This window comes from Carya illinoinensis, chromosome 5 (genome assembly GCF_018687715.1).
Source record: "Carya illinoinensis cultivar Pawnee chromosome 5, C.illinoinensisPawnee_v1, whole genome shotgun sequence".
In the NCBI taxonomy this organism is placed as follows: domain Eukaryota; kingdom Viridiplantae; phylum Streptophyta; class Magnoliopsida; order Fagales; family Juglandaceae; genus Carya; species Carya illinoinensis.
The window spans coordinates 39,111,895-39,133,067 of record NC_056756.1 but is presented as its reverse complement, the minus strand read 5'-3'; the positions used below and the strand labels follow the sequence as shown (position 1 = coordinate 39,133,067).

At 35.1% G+C, this 21,173-nt stretch overlaps 1 protein-coding gene across 10 annotated transcripts; it reads right to left on the bottom strand.

Annotated features, from left to right (window-relative positions):
- Nucleotides 1-17,707: 17,707 nt before the first annotated feature.
- On the bottom strand, nucleotides 17,708-20,876 carry LOC122312002 (nucleoplasmin-like protein NO29). 10 transcript variants are annotated; one of them, XR_006242927.1, is made up of 5 exons: nucleotides 20,546-20,846; nucleotides 20,313-20,418; nucleotides 19,488-19,548; nucleotides 18,438-18,580; nucleotides 17,708-18,353 (listed from the first exon to the last, which is right to left on the bottom strand). XR_006242927.1 is itself a non-coding variant. In XM_043126811.1 (5 exons), the coding sequence occupies exons 1-4, from the start codon at nucleotides 20,636-20,638 to the stop codon at nucleotides 18,523-18,525; spliced, it is 318 nt and encodes a 105-aa protein (XP_042982745.1). In that variant the 5' UTR covers nucleotides 20,639-20,853; the 3' UTR covers nucleotides 17,708-18,353; nucleotides 18,491-18,522. The 10 variants fall into 10 exon arrangements, 2 of the variants coding, with proteins under 2 accessions (XP_042982745.1, XP_042982747.1); XR_006242928.1 differs by having other exon boundaries at nucleotides 17,708-17,880; nucleotides 17,973-18,353; nucleotides 18,438-19,548; nucleotides 20,546-20,840; XM_043126811.1 differs by having other exon boundaries at nucleotides 18,491-18,580; nucleotides 20,546-20,853.
- Between the last annotated feature and the right edge of the window lie 297 nt (nucleotides 20,877-21,173).

Here is a 21,173-nt window from a genome sequence, read left to right as displayed (position 1 = left end):
AATTTTCATTATCCACTCACAAAAAGTAGCCCTTTCATTCCTTGACAATGTATACCACCCAATCGGCATGTAAACGGACGAACCATTTTCTTGCAACTGCATTTCCGGTCTTATTCCCAACCGCTTCAAATCCTTCCTTGAGTTTAATGTATCCTTCGTTTTTCCTTCAATTGACATCAATGTTCCCAATACGGATTCGCATATATTTTTTTCAATATGCATAACATCAAGACTGTGCCGTAATTTTAACTTTGACCAGTATGGAAGATCGAAAAATATACTCTTCTTAGTCCAATTCAACTCAGAAGTAGCTCGTTTTCTCTTTCGTTGTTTTTTACCAAATTCATTACAACCAACATCTACAAATTGTGCAAGTAAATCTTCACCAGACAAATATGGTGGAGGTTGGCCCCATTCAACAGTACCATCAAACATTTGTGAATTTCCCCGCCATCTATGATCACCAGGTAGAAATCGACGATGACCCATGAAACATAATTTTCTCCCGTAAGTGAGCCATTCAGATTTAGTATGTTTGTTACATGTTGGACATGCCATTTTCCCCTTAGTACTCCAACCTGACAAGTTTCCATATGCTGGAAAATCATTTATTGTCCATAAAACCGCAGCATGCATCTTGAACGACTTGCCTGTTGATGAATCAAATGTGACAACCCCATTCTCCCACAAATCTTTCAATTCTGCAATCAATGGCTGTAAGTGTATGTCTATATCATTTCCCGGCGATCTCGGACCTGGAATGAGCAAACTCATCATGAAATATGGATCTTTCATACACTTCCACGGTGGTAGATTATACGGCATAAGTACGACTGGCCAAGTACTGTGACTAGTACTCATGTTCCCAAACGGATTAAATCCATCTGTTGCCAACCCAAGTCTCACATTACGTGGTTCTTCTGCAAACCATGTATGCTCCTTATCAAATTCCTTCCACACCTGAGAGTCAGCAGGATGTGATAAAATATCATCGTTTCTAACTCTGGCTGATGAGTGCCATATCATGTCTGCAGCTGTTGCACGTGACATATATAATCGTTGTAATCTAGGTGTCAATGGAAAGTGGCGTACTACCTTTTGCGGCACATTTTGTTTGTCAGATGTCCATCTTGACTCGTGGCATATGGGACATTCGTTCAACTGCTCATTCTCTTGCCAAAATAATATGCAGTCATTCTTACATGCATGTATTACGTTGTAATCAAATCCAAGTCCTCGTTTCAATTTTTTTGCTTCATAGAAGTTACGAGGAAGTGTATTATCTGATGGCAGTGCCTCCTTAAACAACTCGAGTAACATATTGACAGCCTTAATTGATAATCGGCACATTGATTTTATGTGTAGCAGTCTTACGGTAAATGACAACTTACTGTGTCTTCTGCATCCTGGATATAGCTCACGTTGTGACTCATTCCACAATCGTGCAAAAGTATTATGACCCCCATCATTTGAACTTGATGTGTCCGTGCCACCTTCATTCATAAACATTCCCGCACCGATGTCACCTAACATTTCTTCCATATCCTCATCATACTCATCTCCAACAACATCTGGTTGTACATCTTCATCGATAGCTTCTTCTTCATGTGGAGTATCGAATGAAGTTGGATATGGTTCCCCGTGTAAGACCCAATCAGTATAACCCTTGTCAATACCTTTTACAAACAGATGCTCTCTCACCAAGTCTATCTTATGAGAGCGCAAATTCCTACATGTATTACATGGGCATCTAATACGTCCATCACTATCACATGTACCCAATGCAAACTCTAAGAATTTCTTAACACCTTCAGCATATACGTTGTAATTCTGACCCAAACGATCGCTAACTCGCATCCAACTCTTATCCATGCTGACTATCTTCATTATAAACAAGCACGTGTGCATCAACAAACAAGCATGTATCATGTATCAATCAAGGAGTATGCCACCTTACACCGGGTAGTTGGTCCTATCCCATTCGGAACTGTAAGATCATAGTCGCAAACCTATCCTCTATAATCTGTCACGCCCAACAAAATTTCGGCAGCATATCCCCATAGTTCTCCAAATATGCTCGTCTGGTTGTGTGCACCGACTTATCCATCGTCGATACAACATCACCGAAACTGCATATCCGGAGAACAAGGGATAAATCTGCCAAAATCTTAATGCTGGACGTATAACAGATATAGCTCGATAGTTTGCGAGAATGATCTTACAATTCCAAACTGTCCACTCTGGACAATTCAAGAGTTATCAATCTTTCAATTAAGGCGGATTGATAACTCTCGAACGGGTCTAAGGCTAATATTGATGAACAAGCAATATAAGATATGCCAATATTTAACATGTATCAAACAAATAATTCAACATCATAAATAATTAAGTTTTGTAACAAATCTTAGATGATTTGTAATTTAATTCATTCTCATTTGATTATTTGAATCTTTTAAGTATTTAAGTATTATTAAATGTAGATTATATATATTTAATTTTTAATTACACTCCTGCATTTAAAATGTTAATTATTTTAACACTGCCCAAGAAATCGTTCAAACGGTGTTCGTGACCGTTCGATCTCCCATACAGTCGTTCGAACGGTACACGTACCGTTCGAACGGTTTACATCCAGAAATCACTCGTCTTCAACCTCCGAAAACCCCAAGTAATACAGTCCATATTACATCAAAAGATAGCAAAATATATGACTAACTCATGTAAGCAAACGAAAACACTTATATAAAAACTAAAATGAGGTCAAATTTAAGGAGAATACCTGATTTGGAGAGATAAAGCTTCAAAAATTCCAAACGGTAAAAACTCTTCACCAAACGGTAAAAACAACCTCTTAATCCGAAAATATAAGAGATTGATAGGAGTTTGTAATATTTGAGGGCTATATTGAAGAATAATGGCGTTGGTTGGAACAAAATGAGCGTGGGAGTGATGCTCGGTCGACTGAAACGAGTCCGAGATTGTGAGGTTCTGTCGTGTAAATGCAGAACATTGCCGTTCGAACGGTTGTTTAATGAACGTTCGAACGTCAAATCGACTAGCGGGAAAAATTTCCCCCGCCGATTTGACGTTCGAACGTGAAAATATACGTTCGAAGGCTAATAATTAACGTTCGAACGGTTATATTATACCGTTCAAACGTCAAATCGATTAGCAGGAATAATTTCCCCCGCTAATTTAACGTTCGAACGTTAATATAAACGTTCGAACGTACTATTAAACGTTTGAACGCCAATAGTAAACCGTTCGAACGTTTAATTATATTGTTGCTTATTGTATTTTTTTTGCACTATACCTTTAAATATAATAATTTCTAAATATACTATAGTTTAGAGCCATAGTAATATAACTATATAATATATAATCAAACATATATTATATAGTTTAGTAACATATATAGTATAAAATATCATATTACATCTAATATAATCAACAAGTACTACATATATTAACCTATTATATATAACATATATATGGTATCATAGCATAGGGTTATATGTATCACATGCATATATATAATGTTTATTTCTATAATATTAATAGTAGATATTTAATAATAGAATATCTACTATTAATATATATAGTGTCATCTATACTAGTATATATATATGTGGTACTAGTTAATATCACATATAATATATATGTTATATAAATACATGAACATGGCTTCATGTATATAGTAGTCTATATTATATTAATTATACTATATAATATAACTTATACTATATACTATATAATATTCAATAGTATAATATATTTTAATTAAATATAATATAATATATACTATAAATTGCCAAAAAATTATATATATAATACATAGTGTTTAATAATATATAAGTGCATTAAATATATTGCATTTAATATTTTTAACAATTAAAATATATTATAATTGAATTAATTATTATATTTAATATAATTAATACGGAATATTGCATTTAAATATTTGAAAACCGATTAATTAGGGATGGCAATCAATATTTAGTTAATTCGTTCGAACGGTATAACGTACCGTTCGAACGGTACTGCATATATAAGCCCATCCCGACGTCATTTTCACGCATTTCCTCCGTGAAAAAGCCTCCAAACCGTCGATCTCCGCCGTTGAACGCCGTCTTCGCCGCCGTCAACAGTGCCCACTCGAAGCCCCTACCTCTAACAACCGGTATTTTTCATTTTTAAAGCATTTTACCGTTTAGATTTAGGTTTTTGATAGATTAATTGTTTAAGTTAGGGTAAACCGATTTATACATCAAAATAATCGGTAGATTTGCATAAATCCATGTTAGGAACATTTATTTAGGTTTCTATTGCATTTATTTTGGTGTAAAATCCAGGGAATCGAAGGATTCCATGGATTTCAATGGCCGAGTCGACTCGGCCTGGAATCCCGATCGACGAATATCGTTCGAACGCTATGCTTAGCGTTCGAACGTTATAACTTAACGGTCGAACGGTCTGTCTGTAACCGTTCGACCGTTACAGTAAACGTTCGAACGATATAAATCAACGGTCGAACGGTTTGTCTGTAACCGTTCGACCGTTAAGTTACATCGTTCGAACGATATAACTAAACGGTCGAACGGTTTGTCTGTAACCGTTCGACCGTTACGGTAAACGTTCGAACGGTGTTTAATATTATATTTATATTATTAATATTGATATTGAGTGACATATTTATTGTTGATAATGTTGTTCAGAATGGCAAATATTATTAAATTGCTGTTTGTTTCAAACTACTGTAAATAGTTCTTTATTGTATTTTTCTTGTTAATGTTATATATCTAGTTTGTAATTATAAATTTCAGGTTGATTATAATGTCTACTTCTAGACCGGCACGTAAGCGACGCAATCTTGGTGAGAGTAGTAGTGGTCCAGTTCGGGAGAGGACAGTTTCACTGGAGCGACCAGTGAAGATTTCTGATTTCCAGAGTCTTATCTGGGAGGGTCATTCATTGCCCTCAATATTCAGTGATCGTGGTTGGGGACCTATCTTGGATGAACGGGAGGAAGCATGGGAGCCAGTCTCCTACATTGACATTGTTGCTGAGTTCTATAGAGAACTCGGCAGTGCCAGCGCAGATGATTCTGGGGCCTACAGTATCACTGTCCGAGAAGTACCCGTTGTATTTTCACGAGATGGACTTGCTGAGCATCTCGGTATTCCTAGGCTGCCAGATGCATATCCGAATGTGGTGCCTAGAGAGTCTGATCCTTCAGTTGAGGCGGAGACAGCTGAGGAGGAGGCATCAGTTTATACTGATGAGGTCGATACCCTTGCTGATCACGAGGTGAGGGATTTGGTTGTCGGTCCAGATGCTCCACCGTATGACGGGACGAAGAGCATCAAACAGGCAGATTTATCTTCTTTCTTTAAGATATTAAATTTGATAATTGCCAATAATATTGACCCTCGGCAGCACAAGACAGAAGTTGGCATTGATCGGACGAAATTTATGATACGGGTCGCTCGTGGCATTCCTATCGACTTGGTGGGATATATATTCGATAGGATTCGATCAGAATCTCGGTACATTTCGATGGATATACTACCATTCGGAGTCCTGATCACCCGATATCTACTATGTGCTGGTGTTGTGCCAGATGTTGCTGAGCGTAAACGGGAGCCGATGGGACCGATAAACAGCACCACCCTCTCACGCAGCACGGGACACTCGAGACTGCGTTTTCGTGCACATGTTCCAGAACCAGTTGATCCTCACAGAGATGCACAGCCGGGAGATCATGGAGTCTCAGCTGCAGCTGCAGAGACATCTACACGGGCCGAGGCATCAGTCCACAGTGTTACTCGTGAGGAGATGGCTGACATAGTGCGTGCAGCGATCAGCGAGCAGACATCAGCAGTGATCGATGCAGTGCGTATGGAGATCCATTCTGCTGTGTCTGAGCTTCGTACAGAGTTTGCTGCCATGTCTGCGACTCAGGTCACCATCAGTACTCGACTGACACAAATAGAGGAACGTATAGCTGCAGTCGAGGAAGTGTGCAAAGACTTGGGGTCTTAATTACTTTATGATAAATTTTATTTATTTATTTCCTGTTTTTTGTATGGACAATATTTTGTGTTTTGTAAATTCAGTATTTAAGTTATATGCAATGGTATTGTTTTATATTTTCTAAACTAATTCTTAATTTAGATTATTCATATTATTTAATTAACCAATTTTTTATAATTACTAGTTAATCTAAATATAATTTGGCAAAAAACTTAAAAAATTAAAACTCTGTCACCGTTCGAACGATTCAAATAACGTTTGAACGGTGAATATGCATCATTCGAACGGTTAATATTAACCGTTCGAACGGTTTATCAATTTCCCTCCAAAATAATTTTGCCTATCGCGCCAATATTACGTTCAAACGGTGAAAATTAAACGTTCGAACGGTTAATCATTAACGGTCGAACGGTTAACTTATTTGGGACAAAAATATTCGTCCCTAAGAATACCGTTCGAACGCGTTCGAACGGTATGGCATAACCATCGTCATTTTGGAACGAAATTCAAATTTCGTTCCTAAATCCCACTTTTTGGGACGATTTTCAATTCGTCCCAAAGTAATTTCGTCCCAAAAAATCATTTTTGTTGTAGTGTGTCATCTTTTACATGTGCATGTCTTGATTAAAGGGTTGAACTTTGAAAATATTAAAGATGATTGATTGTCATCTTTCACATGTGCATGTTTTATGTGAATATTTTCAAAAGTGATTGATGCTTTTTTGGACTTATACAAAAGGTAGATGATTTTGTTTGAAAAATTTGAAAAGTAAAGTGTGCTCCTTTTGTTATATACAAAAAATAAAAGATTATGTTTGAATTTTTTGAAAAGGAAAGTGTGCTCCTTTTGTCATATGTAAAAAGTAAAAGATTAGGTTTGAATTTTTTGAAAAGGAAAGTGTGCTCATTTTGTCATATGCCAAAAGTAATAGATTAGGTTTGATTTTTTTTAAAAAGGTGAATGATGTTGTCTTTGACAATTGAAAAAGAAGAACATTTTATTTGAATTTTTTGAAAAAGTGAATGATGTTGTCTTTGACATGTGAATCTTTTTAAATTTGAATATGAAGTCTCATATGCCTATAAATAGATCATTTGAGAGCTTCACATTTACAACACCATGAGCATACAACATTCATTCAAAGCTTTCATTCTCTCTTCTCTAAGCATTGAGCCTTAATCCTTGTTCATTTTGAGAGATATAGTTTGTGCTGTATTGTTCTTATTTCACTTATTGAGGAGTGTTTTCTGATAATCTACCCATTATCAACTCTTGTATCAGAAAAAGGGTATGTATAACCCTTATGCGTGTAGAAAGTATTTTACACGGGGAATAGTTGAATCACCACGTGTAAGGTGATTGCAAGTGTAGAGGGTATTCTACACGGATCCTTTGTAGAGGTGTTGTTCAAAGGTGTACTAGGTTTTTATCTCCACCTGAAGTAGGTTGAATAGTGAATTTGGAAATCCTTAAGGGGTAGCTTGAGGCGAGGACGTAGGCAGTGGGGCCGAACCTCGTTAACATACTGAGTTTGCTTCTCTCTTACCCTTACTCTTTATATTTATTGTTATTTCATATTTTGTTTATATTTTATATTGTATATTTAATTTATAATTGTTATTTTTTTAAATATAACTCAATTCACCCATCTTCTTGTGTTAATCATCTGGGCAACAATTGGTATCAGAGTTAAGAGCTCTATTATAAGATTAACTATCTTTTGAGTTAAAATCTTATGGCTAACATTTCAGCTTCATTTGGTGAAGGTCAATCTAGCAGTCGGCCTCCACTTTTTTGTGGAGATAATTACTCATTTTGGAAAGTTAGAATGAGAATATTCCTTCAGGCTCAAGGTCGAGAAATCTGGAAATGTATTGTAAATGGACTTTATATTCCAACAAAAGTGGTTGATGGAGTAAAGGTCAAAAAAGAAGAAGAAGAGTTTGATCGTGAAGACGATAGACTTTATACTTTGAATTTAACTGCTATGAATTTATTATTTAATGCTCTCAATGGAAATGAGTTTAATATAATAATGACTTGTGCTACAGTAAAAGAAATTTGAGATAACTTGGAAGTTACTTATGAAAGAACTTCGCAAGTCAAGAAATCAAAAATTTATATTCTTACTCATGAATATGAAATGTTTAAGATGAATGATGATGAATCTATTTCTATTATGCACACTCGTTTTACTAACATCATAAACAGCTTGACAGCTCTTGGCAAAGTTTATTTCAAGGTGGAGATAGTAAGAAAAATTCTCAACTCTCTACCAAAACGCTGGGAATAAAAAGTGACAGCGATTCTTGAAGCTAGAGACCTCAAGAAGCTCAAAGTGAATGAACTCATCGGATCACTTATCACCCATGAGTACACATTGAAAAGAAGAGAAGAAGAAGGAAAGCCAAAGAAGAGTTTGGGACTTAAAGCTGTTCCTCATGAAAGTGAAAGTGATGAAGATGAGGAAAATGAAGACAAAGATGAAGAAGTTGCGATGATAACAAGAAGAATTCAGAGGTTCTTAAAGAAAAATAAAATTCCTCCGAGGAAATCCTTCAAAAAGTTTTCCAAGAAAGATTCAGGTAAAAATGACACTTTAATTTGTTATAAATGTAATAAGCCTGGTTATATCAAGCCAGATTATCCTCTACTAAATAAAGATCGAAACAAGGGCAAGAAAGCAATGAAAACTACATGGGACGATGATTCAAGTAGCTCAGATAGTGAAGTAAGTAATGGAGAATCAGCAAATCTTTGTCTTATGGCTAAAGATGACATTGAGGTAACAAATCTTGATAATATTGAAGTTCCTTCATATGAAGAATTGTAAAATGTTTTAGAAGAGGTTTATGAGAAATTTGAAAATTTGGGTATCAAATATACTGCTTTGAAAAACAAAAATTTTTCTTTAACAAATGAAATTGATATTTTAAGAAAAGAAAATATCATTTTGAAAGATGAAAATCTTGAATTGAATAAGAAGAAAACAGATTTAGAAAATATTGTTGAAAACTTTACGAATGGAAAAAGAAATTTTAAAAACATTTTGGTAGTCAAAGATGTGTTTTTGACCAGACAGGCTTGGGATATATGCCAAAACAAAAATACAATCCTTATAAAAATTTCTTTGATAATCCTTCTATATCAAAGACCAATAATCAAAATTCTTTTTCATAAAAATAATTTTGTCAAAAAAAGATATTATTATAATCATTCAAGTTCTTCATATATGTCACATGCTATTTGCAATTTCTGTAATAGAAATGGTCATAATTATCATACTTGTCCTATTAGAAGAAATCATACAATGACTGTTAGGGCCATATGGGTACCTAAAAATCTTGTTTCTTCTAATACTAATAAATAAAGGACCAAAAGAACTTGGGTACCAAGAAAAATCATTTTAATTGTTTTTATAGGTATGCATGAAGTCACCCACAAGCAAAAATAAGTGGTTTTTAAATAGTGAATGTTCAAGACACATGACGGGAGACAAGACTAAATTCTTTGATCTTAGATCTAAAGAAGAAGGACACGTGACATTTGGAGATAACTCGAAAGGGAAGATCGTGGGAATAGGTAAAATTGTTAATAAATCTTCTCTCATAATTGAAGATATTCTACTTGTTGAAAGTTTAAAACATAATCTTTTGAGCATAAGTCAATTATGTGATAAAGGATTTACAGTTACTTTCAAAATGGATAAATCCATTATTTTGAATGATCATGATTGTAATATTTGTTTTATTGCTTTTAGAAACAATAATGTTTATACAATCGATTTTGAAGAAATTACTCCACAAGATGCTATTTGTTTTTCAGTTCAAAATGAAACTAGTTGGTTATGGCATAGAAGACTAGGTCATGCCAACATGGAACTTATTTCCAAACTTTCAAAAAATGATCTTGTGAGAGGTTTACCAAAAACATATTTTCTTAAAGACAAAATTTGTGATGCATGTCAATTTGGTAAACAAGCAAAAACTTATTTTAAAACTAAGAAACATATTTTCACTACTAGACCATTGCAACTGATACACATAGATCTTTTTGGACCAAATAGAGTTGCAAGTCTAGGAGGAAAATATTATGCATTTGTTATTGTTGATGATTTCTCTAGATATACTTGGGTTATCTTTCTTACTTATAAAGATGAGGCACATAATGCCTGTACCAAGTTATGCAAGAGAATTCAAAATGAAAAGGGCTATACTATTTCAAGTATCCGAAGTGATAGGGGAAAAGAGTTTGTTATTAAAAATATTGAAATATTTTGTGATGAAAATGGTTTTGTACATAATTTTTCTGCTCCTCGAACTCCTCAACAAAATGGGGTAGTAGAGAGGAAAAATAGATCTCTTCAAGAGATGGCAAGAACAATGCTCAATGAGAACAACTTGCCTAGTTATTTTTGGGGTGAAGCAGTAAGTACTGCATGTTATGTTATAAATAGAGTTATGCTAAGTTCTAAGTTAGATAAAACCCCCTATGAGCTTTGGAATGAGAAAAAGCCCAATATTGGTTACTTTCATGTATTTGGATGCAAATGTTTTATTTTGAATGACAGGGATAATTTAGGCAAGTTTGATGCAAAATCTGATGAAGGTATCTTTCTCGGGTATTCTACTAATAGTAAAGCTTATAGAGTATTCAATAAAAAGACTTTGACTGTACAAGAATCTATGCATGTAGTATTTGATGAATCTAATTCTCCACTCTCTAAGAAATCTATTGATGAAGAAACAAGAGGTATAAATAACACGGAAAGTCTCAATCTCAACAAAGAGAAAACAATAGAGGAAGTTCAACATGGAGCCATCAGGAAAGATCATCAAAATTTAATACAAGATGTAACCAAACAGTGGAAATTTGTAAAAGATCATCCAGTGGAACAAATTTTGGGAGAACCTTCACAAGGTGTAAGTACTCGATCATCTCTTAGAAATATTTGCAATCATACTGCTTTTCTATCTCAAATTGAATCCAAAAATATTGATGACGCACTTCTTAATGAATATTGGATTCTAGCTATGCAAGAAGAGTTGAATCAATTTGAAAGAAATGATGTTTGGACACTTGTTCCTAGACCCAAAAATCATACTATTATTGGAACAAAATGGGTTTTTAGAAACAAGAAAGATGAGTTAGGAGTCATTACTAGAAATAAGACTCAACTTGTAACCCAAGGTTTTAATCAAGAAGAAGTAATCGATTATGATGAGACATATGCACCTGTTGCAAGATTAGAAGCTATTCGAATACTACTTGCATATGCTTGTTATAAAGATTTCAAACTTTTTTAAATGGATGTTAAAAGTGCTTTCTTAAATGGTTTTATAAATGAAGAGGTATATGTTGAGCAACCTCCAGGTTTTGAAAATCATATTTCCCCAAATCATGTTTTCAAACTCAGTGGTTTCTTGATTGAAAAAGGTTTTTCAAGAGGAAAAATCGACACAACTCTTTTCATTAAATATGAAAATGATGATATTCTTTTGATTCAGATTTATGTTGATGATATAATATTCGGTGCTACTAATGAAAATATGTGTCAAGTTTTTGCTAAGACTATGCAGGAAGAATTTGAGATGAGCATGATGGGAGAACTTACATTCTTTCTCGGATTGAAATTAAGCAAGCAAAAAGTGGGATATTCATCAATCAATCAAAATATATTAAGGAATTACTGAAGAAGTTTGGGATGGAAAATACTAAGGAAATTGGAACATCAATGAGCCCATCAACTAAACTTGATAAAGATGAATCCGGTAAGCCAGTTGACTCGAAAATATATCGAGGTATGATTGGTAGCTTATTATATTTAACAGCCAGTAGACCAGATATTATGTTTAATGTGTGCTTATGTGCACGCTTTCAATCATCTCCAAAAGAATCACATTTAATTGCAGTTAAGCGTATTCTTAAATATCTTAGTGGTACAATTAACCTAGGGTTATGGTACCCTAAGCACACATCTTTCGATCTAATCAGCTACACAGATGCAGATTATGCTGGCTGTAAAATAGATCAAAAAAGCACTAGTGAAGCATGTCATTTCTTAGGTCATGCACTAGTTTCCTGGTTTAGTAAAAAATAAAATTCTGTTGCACTATCTACTGCTGAGGCAGAATATGCTGCTGCGGGTAGTTGTTGTGCTCAAGTTCTCAACATGAAGCAACAACTTGAAGATTTTAAACTCATGTATAATCACATTCCAATCAAATGTGATAATACAAGTGTTATAAATCTTTCAAAGAACCCAATACAATATTCTAGAACTAAGCATATTGAAATAAGATATCATTTTTTTCGAGATCATGTGCAGAAAGGCGATATAATATTAGAGTTCACAAACACACACGATCAGTTAGCAGATATTTTCACAAAACCTTTACCAGAAGATAGATTATGTATGATCAGAAGAGAAATAGGTATGATGTATGCTATGAATATCTCTTAAAAGATAGACCAGAGTCAATAAAAATAGAGATAGATTTTTTAAATACTTTTACATAAACTTGAGATTCTTAGCCTCATATTTGAGACGCTCATTCTCTTCATACAATATCATGTCATTCTTATCCATGGGAACCGGCAAGCGGAATGAAGATCTAATAAAGATTTCAACTGTTTATTTTTCTGCCGAATGATTCCTTCCCTTGTATGAGACTCTTGAACAATTCGTTGAAGTACAACAATTTGTTCTTTGAGCTTTTCAACTTCGTGATTTTTGGCTTGTAGCCGCTGAGAAAAAGCAACAATAGAGGAAGCGTAACGAGTCCCAAGACTCACCAAGTCATAAATAGCATCAGAATCTGACTTATTAGTCAGATTATTATTTTCTTGCTACAACATGACACCAATGGCAGCTGCAGAAAGGATAGGAGGTTGAGATGCAGAATGCCTTATGGATGGATCTAGAGAAATGTTAGAAGAATGAGCCATTGAGAAAAGAATAGAAGACTTAAAACGAGAATGTTGAAGGAATACAGATGAGTTATAGAGATGAGATGAAAACTTAATGCGGATTGGATGAACTTCAGGACTGATTTTATAGAGATAGCATAAAGAATAAGACAAACTATTGTCTCTTCAAATCTTATTTAGTCAAAAGAAATACAAGATATGCTGGACACACATTTTCAAAAGTTTTCTTACTAAGCCAGCGAGATTAACAGTAGATTGTCCCTATTTTTCTAGTAAATGATGAACCTCTGCTGTTATCTGCCGATGTTGACCTTGTATCTGAACCCTTTCTCATTCCAGCTCCTCTATTCGTGGTTGTAGATCATGAGCATACCAATCTGCAAATTTTTTCAACTCTTGGTTTTCTTGCTTTAGCCTTTTATTATCACTATCCTTATTAGCAAGCTTCTGTCGTAACTCAAATATTTGCATGTTAAGATGATCAATCTCACTCACCCTTGCCATTAACCTCCGAGACATGATCGTAACAGAGGCAGCATATTGACTACTGAGCATTCTTGATTCTGTAATAATCTCAGAATCAGCCTTACTAGAAAAACGGTTCACTGCTCCTATCATGGTATTGACGGCCTCAGGAGAAAAGATTGATGATTGATGCGTCAAGGGTTCCTGATTCAAGTCTGGAACATTAGTAGAAGAGAATTGCTCAGCCATTCTATCGTTGTGGAAAAACAGAACTCAGGTCAAGAAGCAATTATTTTTTTGGCATCCGATAGATAAAAATAATCATTTTTTATAGCAACTCAGAGCCTTTAATCACGTTTGTCAACAACATCAGGCGATTGTTTAAATCTCCAGCCGCACTAAATTCATAGAGTTAGGCCTTGAGACTTTGCAGCATTTGTCGGGTCACGGACGGCTCCTTTTTCAACTATCTACAGTGACTATTAAACGCATCATTTTCTTCAGTCCATTTACTTGCTGCCGATCCTTTTTAATGATGCCAAAAGGGGGAGAAGTTTTAGACTAGAACATTAACATTGTTTAAATTGTTAAACTTGTTATATATACTTGGAATTATATTTATACTTTTGCTTGAAAAACTAATGCATATTTTCAGGGGGAGCTTAAGTATTAATACAGGTTTCAAGTTCTATCAAGTATTTGTCATCATCAAAAAGGGGGAGATTGTTGAACCCAAGGTTTCAAGTTTCATGTGATTATAAATCTACACATGGATTTTGATGATAACAAATGAATTCAAAGAATAAAGAAGTTTCAAGCTCAAGTTGTCCACACAATGGAATCAAGCACATCAAAGAACAAAGTATGACCAAGAAGGAAACAAGTTCATATTAAAGTCATAGAGTAATGTTGTAAATCTCTTAAAATTCGAAATTAGGATTAATGCTCAAAATTAATATTTTATCATAAAGCATTAAAATACATTTTTCACATGTGCATGAATTTTTTTAAAAATTAAATTTGAAAATTTTGAAAGATCATTGATTGTCATCTTTTACATATGCATGCCTTGATTAAAGGGTTGAACTTTGAAAATATTAAAGATGATTGATTGTCATCTTTCACATGTGCATGTTTTATTTGAATATTTTCAAAAGTGATTGATACTTTTTTGGACTTATACAAAAGATAGATGATTTTGTTTGAAAAATTTGAAAAGTAAAGTGTGCTCCTTTTGTCATATACAAAAAGTAAAAGATTAGGTTTGAATTTTTTGAAAAGGAAAGTGTACTCCTTCTGTCATATGCAAAAAGTAAAAGATTAGGTTTGAATTTTTTGAAAAGGAAAGTGTGCTCATTTTGTCATATGCCAAAAGTAAAAGATTAGGTTTGATTTTTTTAAAAATGTGAATGATGTTGTCTTTGACAATTGAAAAAGAAGAACCTTTTATTTGAATTTTTTGAAAAAGTGAATGATGTTGTCTTTGACATGTGAATCTTTTTAAATTTGAATATGAAGTCTCATATGCCTATAAATAGATCATTTGAGAGCTTCATATTTACAACACTAAGAGCATACAATATTCATTCAAAGCTTTCATTCTCTCTTCTCTAAGCATTGAGCCTTAATCCTTGTTCATTTTGAGAGATATAGTTTGCGCTGTATTGTTCTTATTTCACTCATTGAGGAGTGTTTTCTGATAACTTACCCACTATCAGCTCTTGTATCAGAAAAGGGTGTGTATAACCTTTGTGCGTGTAGAAAGTATTCTACACGGGGAATAGTTGAATCACCACGTGTAAGGTGATTGCAAGTGTAGAGGGTGTTCTACACGGATCCTTTGTAGCGGTGTTGTTCAAAGGTGTAATAGGTTTTTATCTCCACCTGAAGGAGGTTGAATAGTGAATTTGGGAATCCTCAAGGGGTAGCTTGAGGCGAGGACGTAGGCAGTGGGGCCGAACCTCGTTAACATACTGAGTTTGCTTCTCTCTTACCCTTACTCTTTATATTTATTGTTATTTCATATTTTGTTTATATTTTATATTGTATATTTGATTTATAATTGTTATTTTTTTAAATATAATTCAATTCACCCCCCTCTTGTGTTAGTCATTTGGGCAACACAAAGCATTTACCCAAACAGACGTTACCGGTAGTGGCAAATTCGTGGAGGAAGAAGAATCTTCGGCGTGATTCGTGGAGCAAGCCGATGCTGAGCAATTGATTCGACTTGGCTGGGCAAAAGAGGATGTGATTTAATTAGGTTGCTGAAGATAAAAAGTAAATCAGAGAAAAGGCCTACATATCGACAGACAACCACTGTAACAAAGAAGAGGGAGAGAAGAGTGAGGAAGAGAGACTTACTTTGGAGAGCTTGGAGACGATGGGGTCCACTGGAGAAGGTGACTGCTAGACCTAAATAGGGGTTGCATGCTGAAGAAGAGCGACGGGTGAAGAAGAAAGAAAGAGAAAAGAGACTTGGAGGATTTTGGGGAATAAACGAGAAACCGAGGGAAAGGGAGAGGAGCGGGTAGTTGAAAATTGATAGAATATTATTTGCTCTTTGTACAGTGTCTCGCCAGACTTGAAGAGCTCCTAAGAATGACTATAGCATTTATGTCAAACTTACCAACTTTGATTAGGCCATTGTAGACAACTTTACATAGAGTTCTATTTATTTTAGACTTGCATTGGGCAATGGCGAGATGCTCTAATGGATGTTAGCTCTAGCTCACAAGATTCTTCACATAGAATTTTTTGGAAGACCCTATGACAGATGCAATTACCAAAAAAGTCAAGAATTTTCTATGAAGGGTTTGTAACGATAGTTTACCCACCAATAGCAACATTTCCCACTGTAACATACTTCTTCAGGTCTGTGATTTCTGTAATGAGGCTACTAAGGACATTTTTCATGTTTTGTGTAACTGTCCATGCCTTTCCAAGATCTGGTCACATTATTTTGATAAGGACATGGTCTTATTGGACTCATTCTCGATTTGATATAGTGGTTTGGGCAATAATGCAGCTACATGATCCCATTATACTTTTTCGGTTTGTGCTTGATTGGGGTGTATGGAAGTTTTGAAATCTAAAAATCTTACAGCAAAGGGATGTTTCTATTTTTGATGTTGCTGGGAACTGTTTTGCATATGCTGAGAGTTTTCAAGAGATTCAGAAATGTCAGAAAGTCCATAAACATTTATCTTCACTGTGCTGGAAGCCTCCACCTTGTGGGAAGTAGAATTGAACTTTGATGGAACTATTTTCCATCAACTTCATCATTAGGGGGTGGATGCGGTTTTGAGGGATGAAAAAGTAGTATGATTATGGCTATGTCAAGAAAGGAAGAAAGCATTTGTGTGGTGGAGGATATTTAGAGGCTTGCTACCTTGCGAGGTTTGCAAATGGTCTATCATTTGAAAATTTCTCACTTGATTTTTGAGAGAGATTCACTTGTCATTGTGGAAGCCATTTGCTCAGCTCAAGAACAAGAGTCAAGCTAGAGTCATTTGATTCAAGAGATTCGTACTGTTATCCCATTTACCTTCATTTGACATCCTTCATGTTAGTAGACAAGATAATTAGGTAGCGCATCTCTGGGCTCGACATGCAGGCTTTGTGGAAGATACTGTTCAATGGTCGCAAAACCCACCAGATTTCCTCGTAGTTTTGCAGTGGATGCTGATGACTTCTTGGTCTATAATATTTATCTCCTTGTGGGTGCTTGTGTGTAGTAGATATTGCTGGACCTTCTGTTCTGTATCAGTTATATGGTTGTGGGTGCTCATGTAGCAGACATTGCTTGTATATGTTCATTTATAATGAATGAGCAACACCCCCCCCCCCCCCAAAAAAAAAAAAAAAAAAAAAGAACTCAAACAGGTGATCCTATATGGATCTTTGAAGTTAAGAAACATGAACTAATTTACGTGTTAACTCCGAGCATGCATATCAAACATTGCTAAACCATTTAAATTCAAGAAAAAATTGCATCCGCACTCACTGCTTTGGATCCAAAACTCAAACAACAAAATACTACAGACGAGAATAAATTCACAGGAAAAATATAGTTGCAAGCACAATTGTGCACTAATCTGTGCACTAATATGATGTGATTGGTCAAAAAGTAGATTTTATTAAAAATAGTGTTAATTTAAATTTTAAATATGAATAAATCAGTATTAATATACGGATTAGTGTGCAACTGTGCTTGTATGTAGCAAAATTCTTGTCAGAAATTCTAGGCGATTCTAGCAAACAATTCTTAGAAGGAACTACGAGAGAAAGACTTGCTTTGCCAGCCAGAATATCTTGTAAAGGAATTCATACAGCGACTAGTTGGGATCAAGGCTTAGATGAGCAGTAAGGAACAAAAAGCCGGTAACGAAAACCTTATGACTCGAGAATATAGACTCAGCAGGACAACGCATCCTTAATATGACCCAAAGCTGTCTCAAGTCCAACAAAAACAGAAAGGTAATAAACCTCCAGACAGATGTGAGCTGAATTGATTGCAAAAACTAAATGATGACATAAATACCATGTCTCGTCATCTGAAACCACCACTGCAGAGTAGACTAGGGAGATATCGAAGTGGTGAGCTCCATAATAGCACTCACAATGTCCCCATTATGAGTCTTCAGAGCCTTAACGGCCTTGCTCCTTGACACACTCGCCTGTGTCATGACTAAATCAATGTCCCGAGCTTCACCTCCTCTTCTTCCTCATCTGCCGGCATTTCAGCAGCAACAGAAATGTCTGGTTTTGCAATAATGGATCCCATGTCTGGCATTCTGAACTGCTGTGCAGCCTGTGTCTGCAGCTGAGAGCTCAAATCCTCTATCTTAGCCTCCCCAAATATGACATATGTCTCGGAATGTGGGCTTTTTAAAACATCAGGCTTTGAGATGAAAAATAGTATCTACACAACAAAAAAATGTGAAGTGAGTTTCCATCACTACGTATACACTTTATTACACCAGGAGAGAACCAGATAAAAGCTAACATTTTTTGTTCTCTTGATGGTAACCCTGCTAACACCAATAACAGGTTTCATACCCATCTTCAACATTGCCTTGCGACTCTTGTTTTCACTTCGGCTCTGCTTGGAACCCTCGTTTGCACTTGCACCTCATTCTCCAATCAAAACTAGACGGGTAACAAAGAAAATATTTACTTTACTCAATGCCCACGTAATACCCTACGGTAAATTGCACTTTGCAGCCACAAACTAGCACCCCTTTTGTAACTTGCACCTAAGTGTTCCTCCAAACTGGGTTGGTTGCCTCAACATTTAAAAAATTGACATGCATCGCTTAAGCAAGTGGCAAGCACAAGTTTTATTAACTGAAAATGATAGGATTACTATTATTTTACAACCTATTTACTACTCATTTAGTATTTGATTTGTTTTCTAATTTTTTATTTTATTTAATAGTTAAGGAAGTAATTATTAGTAAAATTATATATTTTGTTAATTTTTTCTTAATGGCTAAGGATGATAAAAAAATACTTAAAAGAAAATAATAAAAAAATAAAAAAATCTTAATACCTTATAAGTAGTAAATGGGTAGTGATAGGGTAGTAAGCCTATCACTACCCTTTATTAATTAATGGACATCAAACTTTTAAGATAAACTTTTAAAAAAGCATGTGCTACTCACATGTTTGATGGACACTCGTCATATTTATACATGGGTTGGAGGAAGTTTCCCCTAACCCAGTTTGAAGGAAAACTCAGTCCCACATGATACCATGAAAACTTGCAATAAGCACCCTAAGATATCAATAGGCTCCAACAGACACCCACCTTTAGATCTGAGTGTTGAGATAAAAGAAAAATATGCCACGTGTCATCATGTTAATAGTTAGATCTTATTGGAGGGTGCACATTGAAACCTGTTGCTAGTTTAGGATGCACATTGCAATTTTCCATAGTTTAGGGTGCACAATGCAAATCAGCGTTAGTCCGAGGCCGCAAAATGTAATTATCCCAATAACGGATAACCTGACTTTCAAGTAATAATAATAGTTGAATATTGAAACCAAACACAACCAAGTAATGATCTTTAAGAAAGGAGCCACAGAGTCTCTGTAGTTTGTGTCATTTATGGTACCTGGACAAATTTACGTTGTACAAGAACAAAAAATGAAATAAACACCAAGAAATAGCAGCAGATGTGCAAAGACAAAGACAACAACATGGCAAAAAAAAAAAAACATTAAAGAATAAATGAGAGCTCTACAATGTATAAAGGTGTTGCACAAACCAGAAAACCAATAAAAAGAATTAAAACTAGCAACCAATTAAGTCTCTCCTATTATCTCGAAATTCGAATTTCCTCCAATATGTCTTTGACAAGAAACAATAAAACACACTCAATTCATGTTCAAGGTGATCCATGTCAGCACAAAGCATTCTTACATGCACCATATCCCTTGTGTGGTATTACCTCAGACGAAGAATTCTTCCTTCTGCTTTCGGAAAAGCAAATAACAAATTCATTCAGCTTTTAAGTCTCCTATATTCAACATATATATATATAAATATATATATCAATCAAATTCTTTCCTCTATATTTTCTTAACTAACCAAGCAAACATTCCAATCACACTCAACATGACATAAACATATCCCGAAACCTTCAATACAACACTCAAAAAATGTTCCAAACCCCACTTCAGACTAACTTTCAAACCACGCCAATAAAACAAATCCCAGGTTTCAAAATTAAGCTGAAAAGGCGATAAACCTAATTACACAAAAGACTCGCATCCAACAAATCAATGACAACCACACAAATAATCCCTGGTAGAAACACTCACAGGAAACACATGATAGAACAGAGCGTGTAAAAGAGGAAAATATTAAAAAGACAACCTTCATCCCCATCCTCCTTCTCATCATCCTCCCCGTCGTCATCCTCATCGTCTTCGTCGTCGTCCTTCTCGTCTTCCTTCACATCCTCGACAAAAACCTCATCTTTCTACCAAAACACACACAAATACAAAGATTAAATTAAAAGACACAGAGAACCAGAAGAGGAAAGATTTTGTTTTTAAGTTAGAAAAGGAAAGAAATTTAAACACGTGTAGAAGTATTAATTGAGGGACCTGAGGTTCAGAATTTTTCCTGGGTTCGTCGGTGGTGGGGACCAGGGGCTCGGTCTCGGGCTCTGTAGCCTCAACCACAGGTCCAGGTGACATGGCTTCTTCTGCTGCTGCTTCCGGAGGTTCTGTTTTGCTTCTGTCTGTGGGAGACGAGAGAGCGGGAACTGGGGACTCGAACAGTGGCGATAAACCGGTGAATGAGCTGCTTTTCGCGGGAACTGTGTATAAGAGAGAAGGGTTTTCTCAGGAATCTGGCCCAAGTTTGAGCTCTGTTCAAATGTGAGAAGCCCAAGAAAAATGTTAGTCAATTATTTTCATATTTTACTTTTTTGTTTTTTTAAATTTAAATGTTTTTACTAACGTGGCATGTTGAAAGTCTATTTTCTTAATTTTCTTAACAAATGTGACTATTTATGTTAGAAACATTAGATCAAAGAACATATCGAAAACAATATTATCTAGAATAGTAAATCATAGATCGATATGATTGTTCTATAGACTTCTATATTGTTGTTATTCGCCAGCAATTGTCATTGTCAATGGTGGAACTTATCACGTGTTAAAACAAAGACAACGCTCACATATTTTATACTATAAATGTCAAGACTAGAGACATATATTTGAGAGAGAG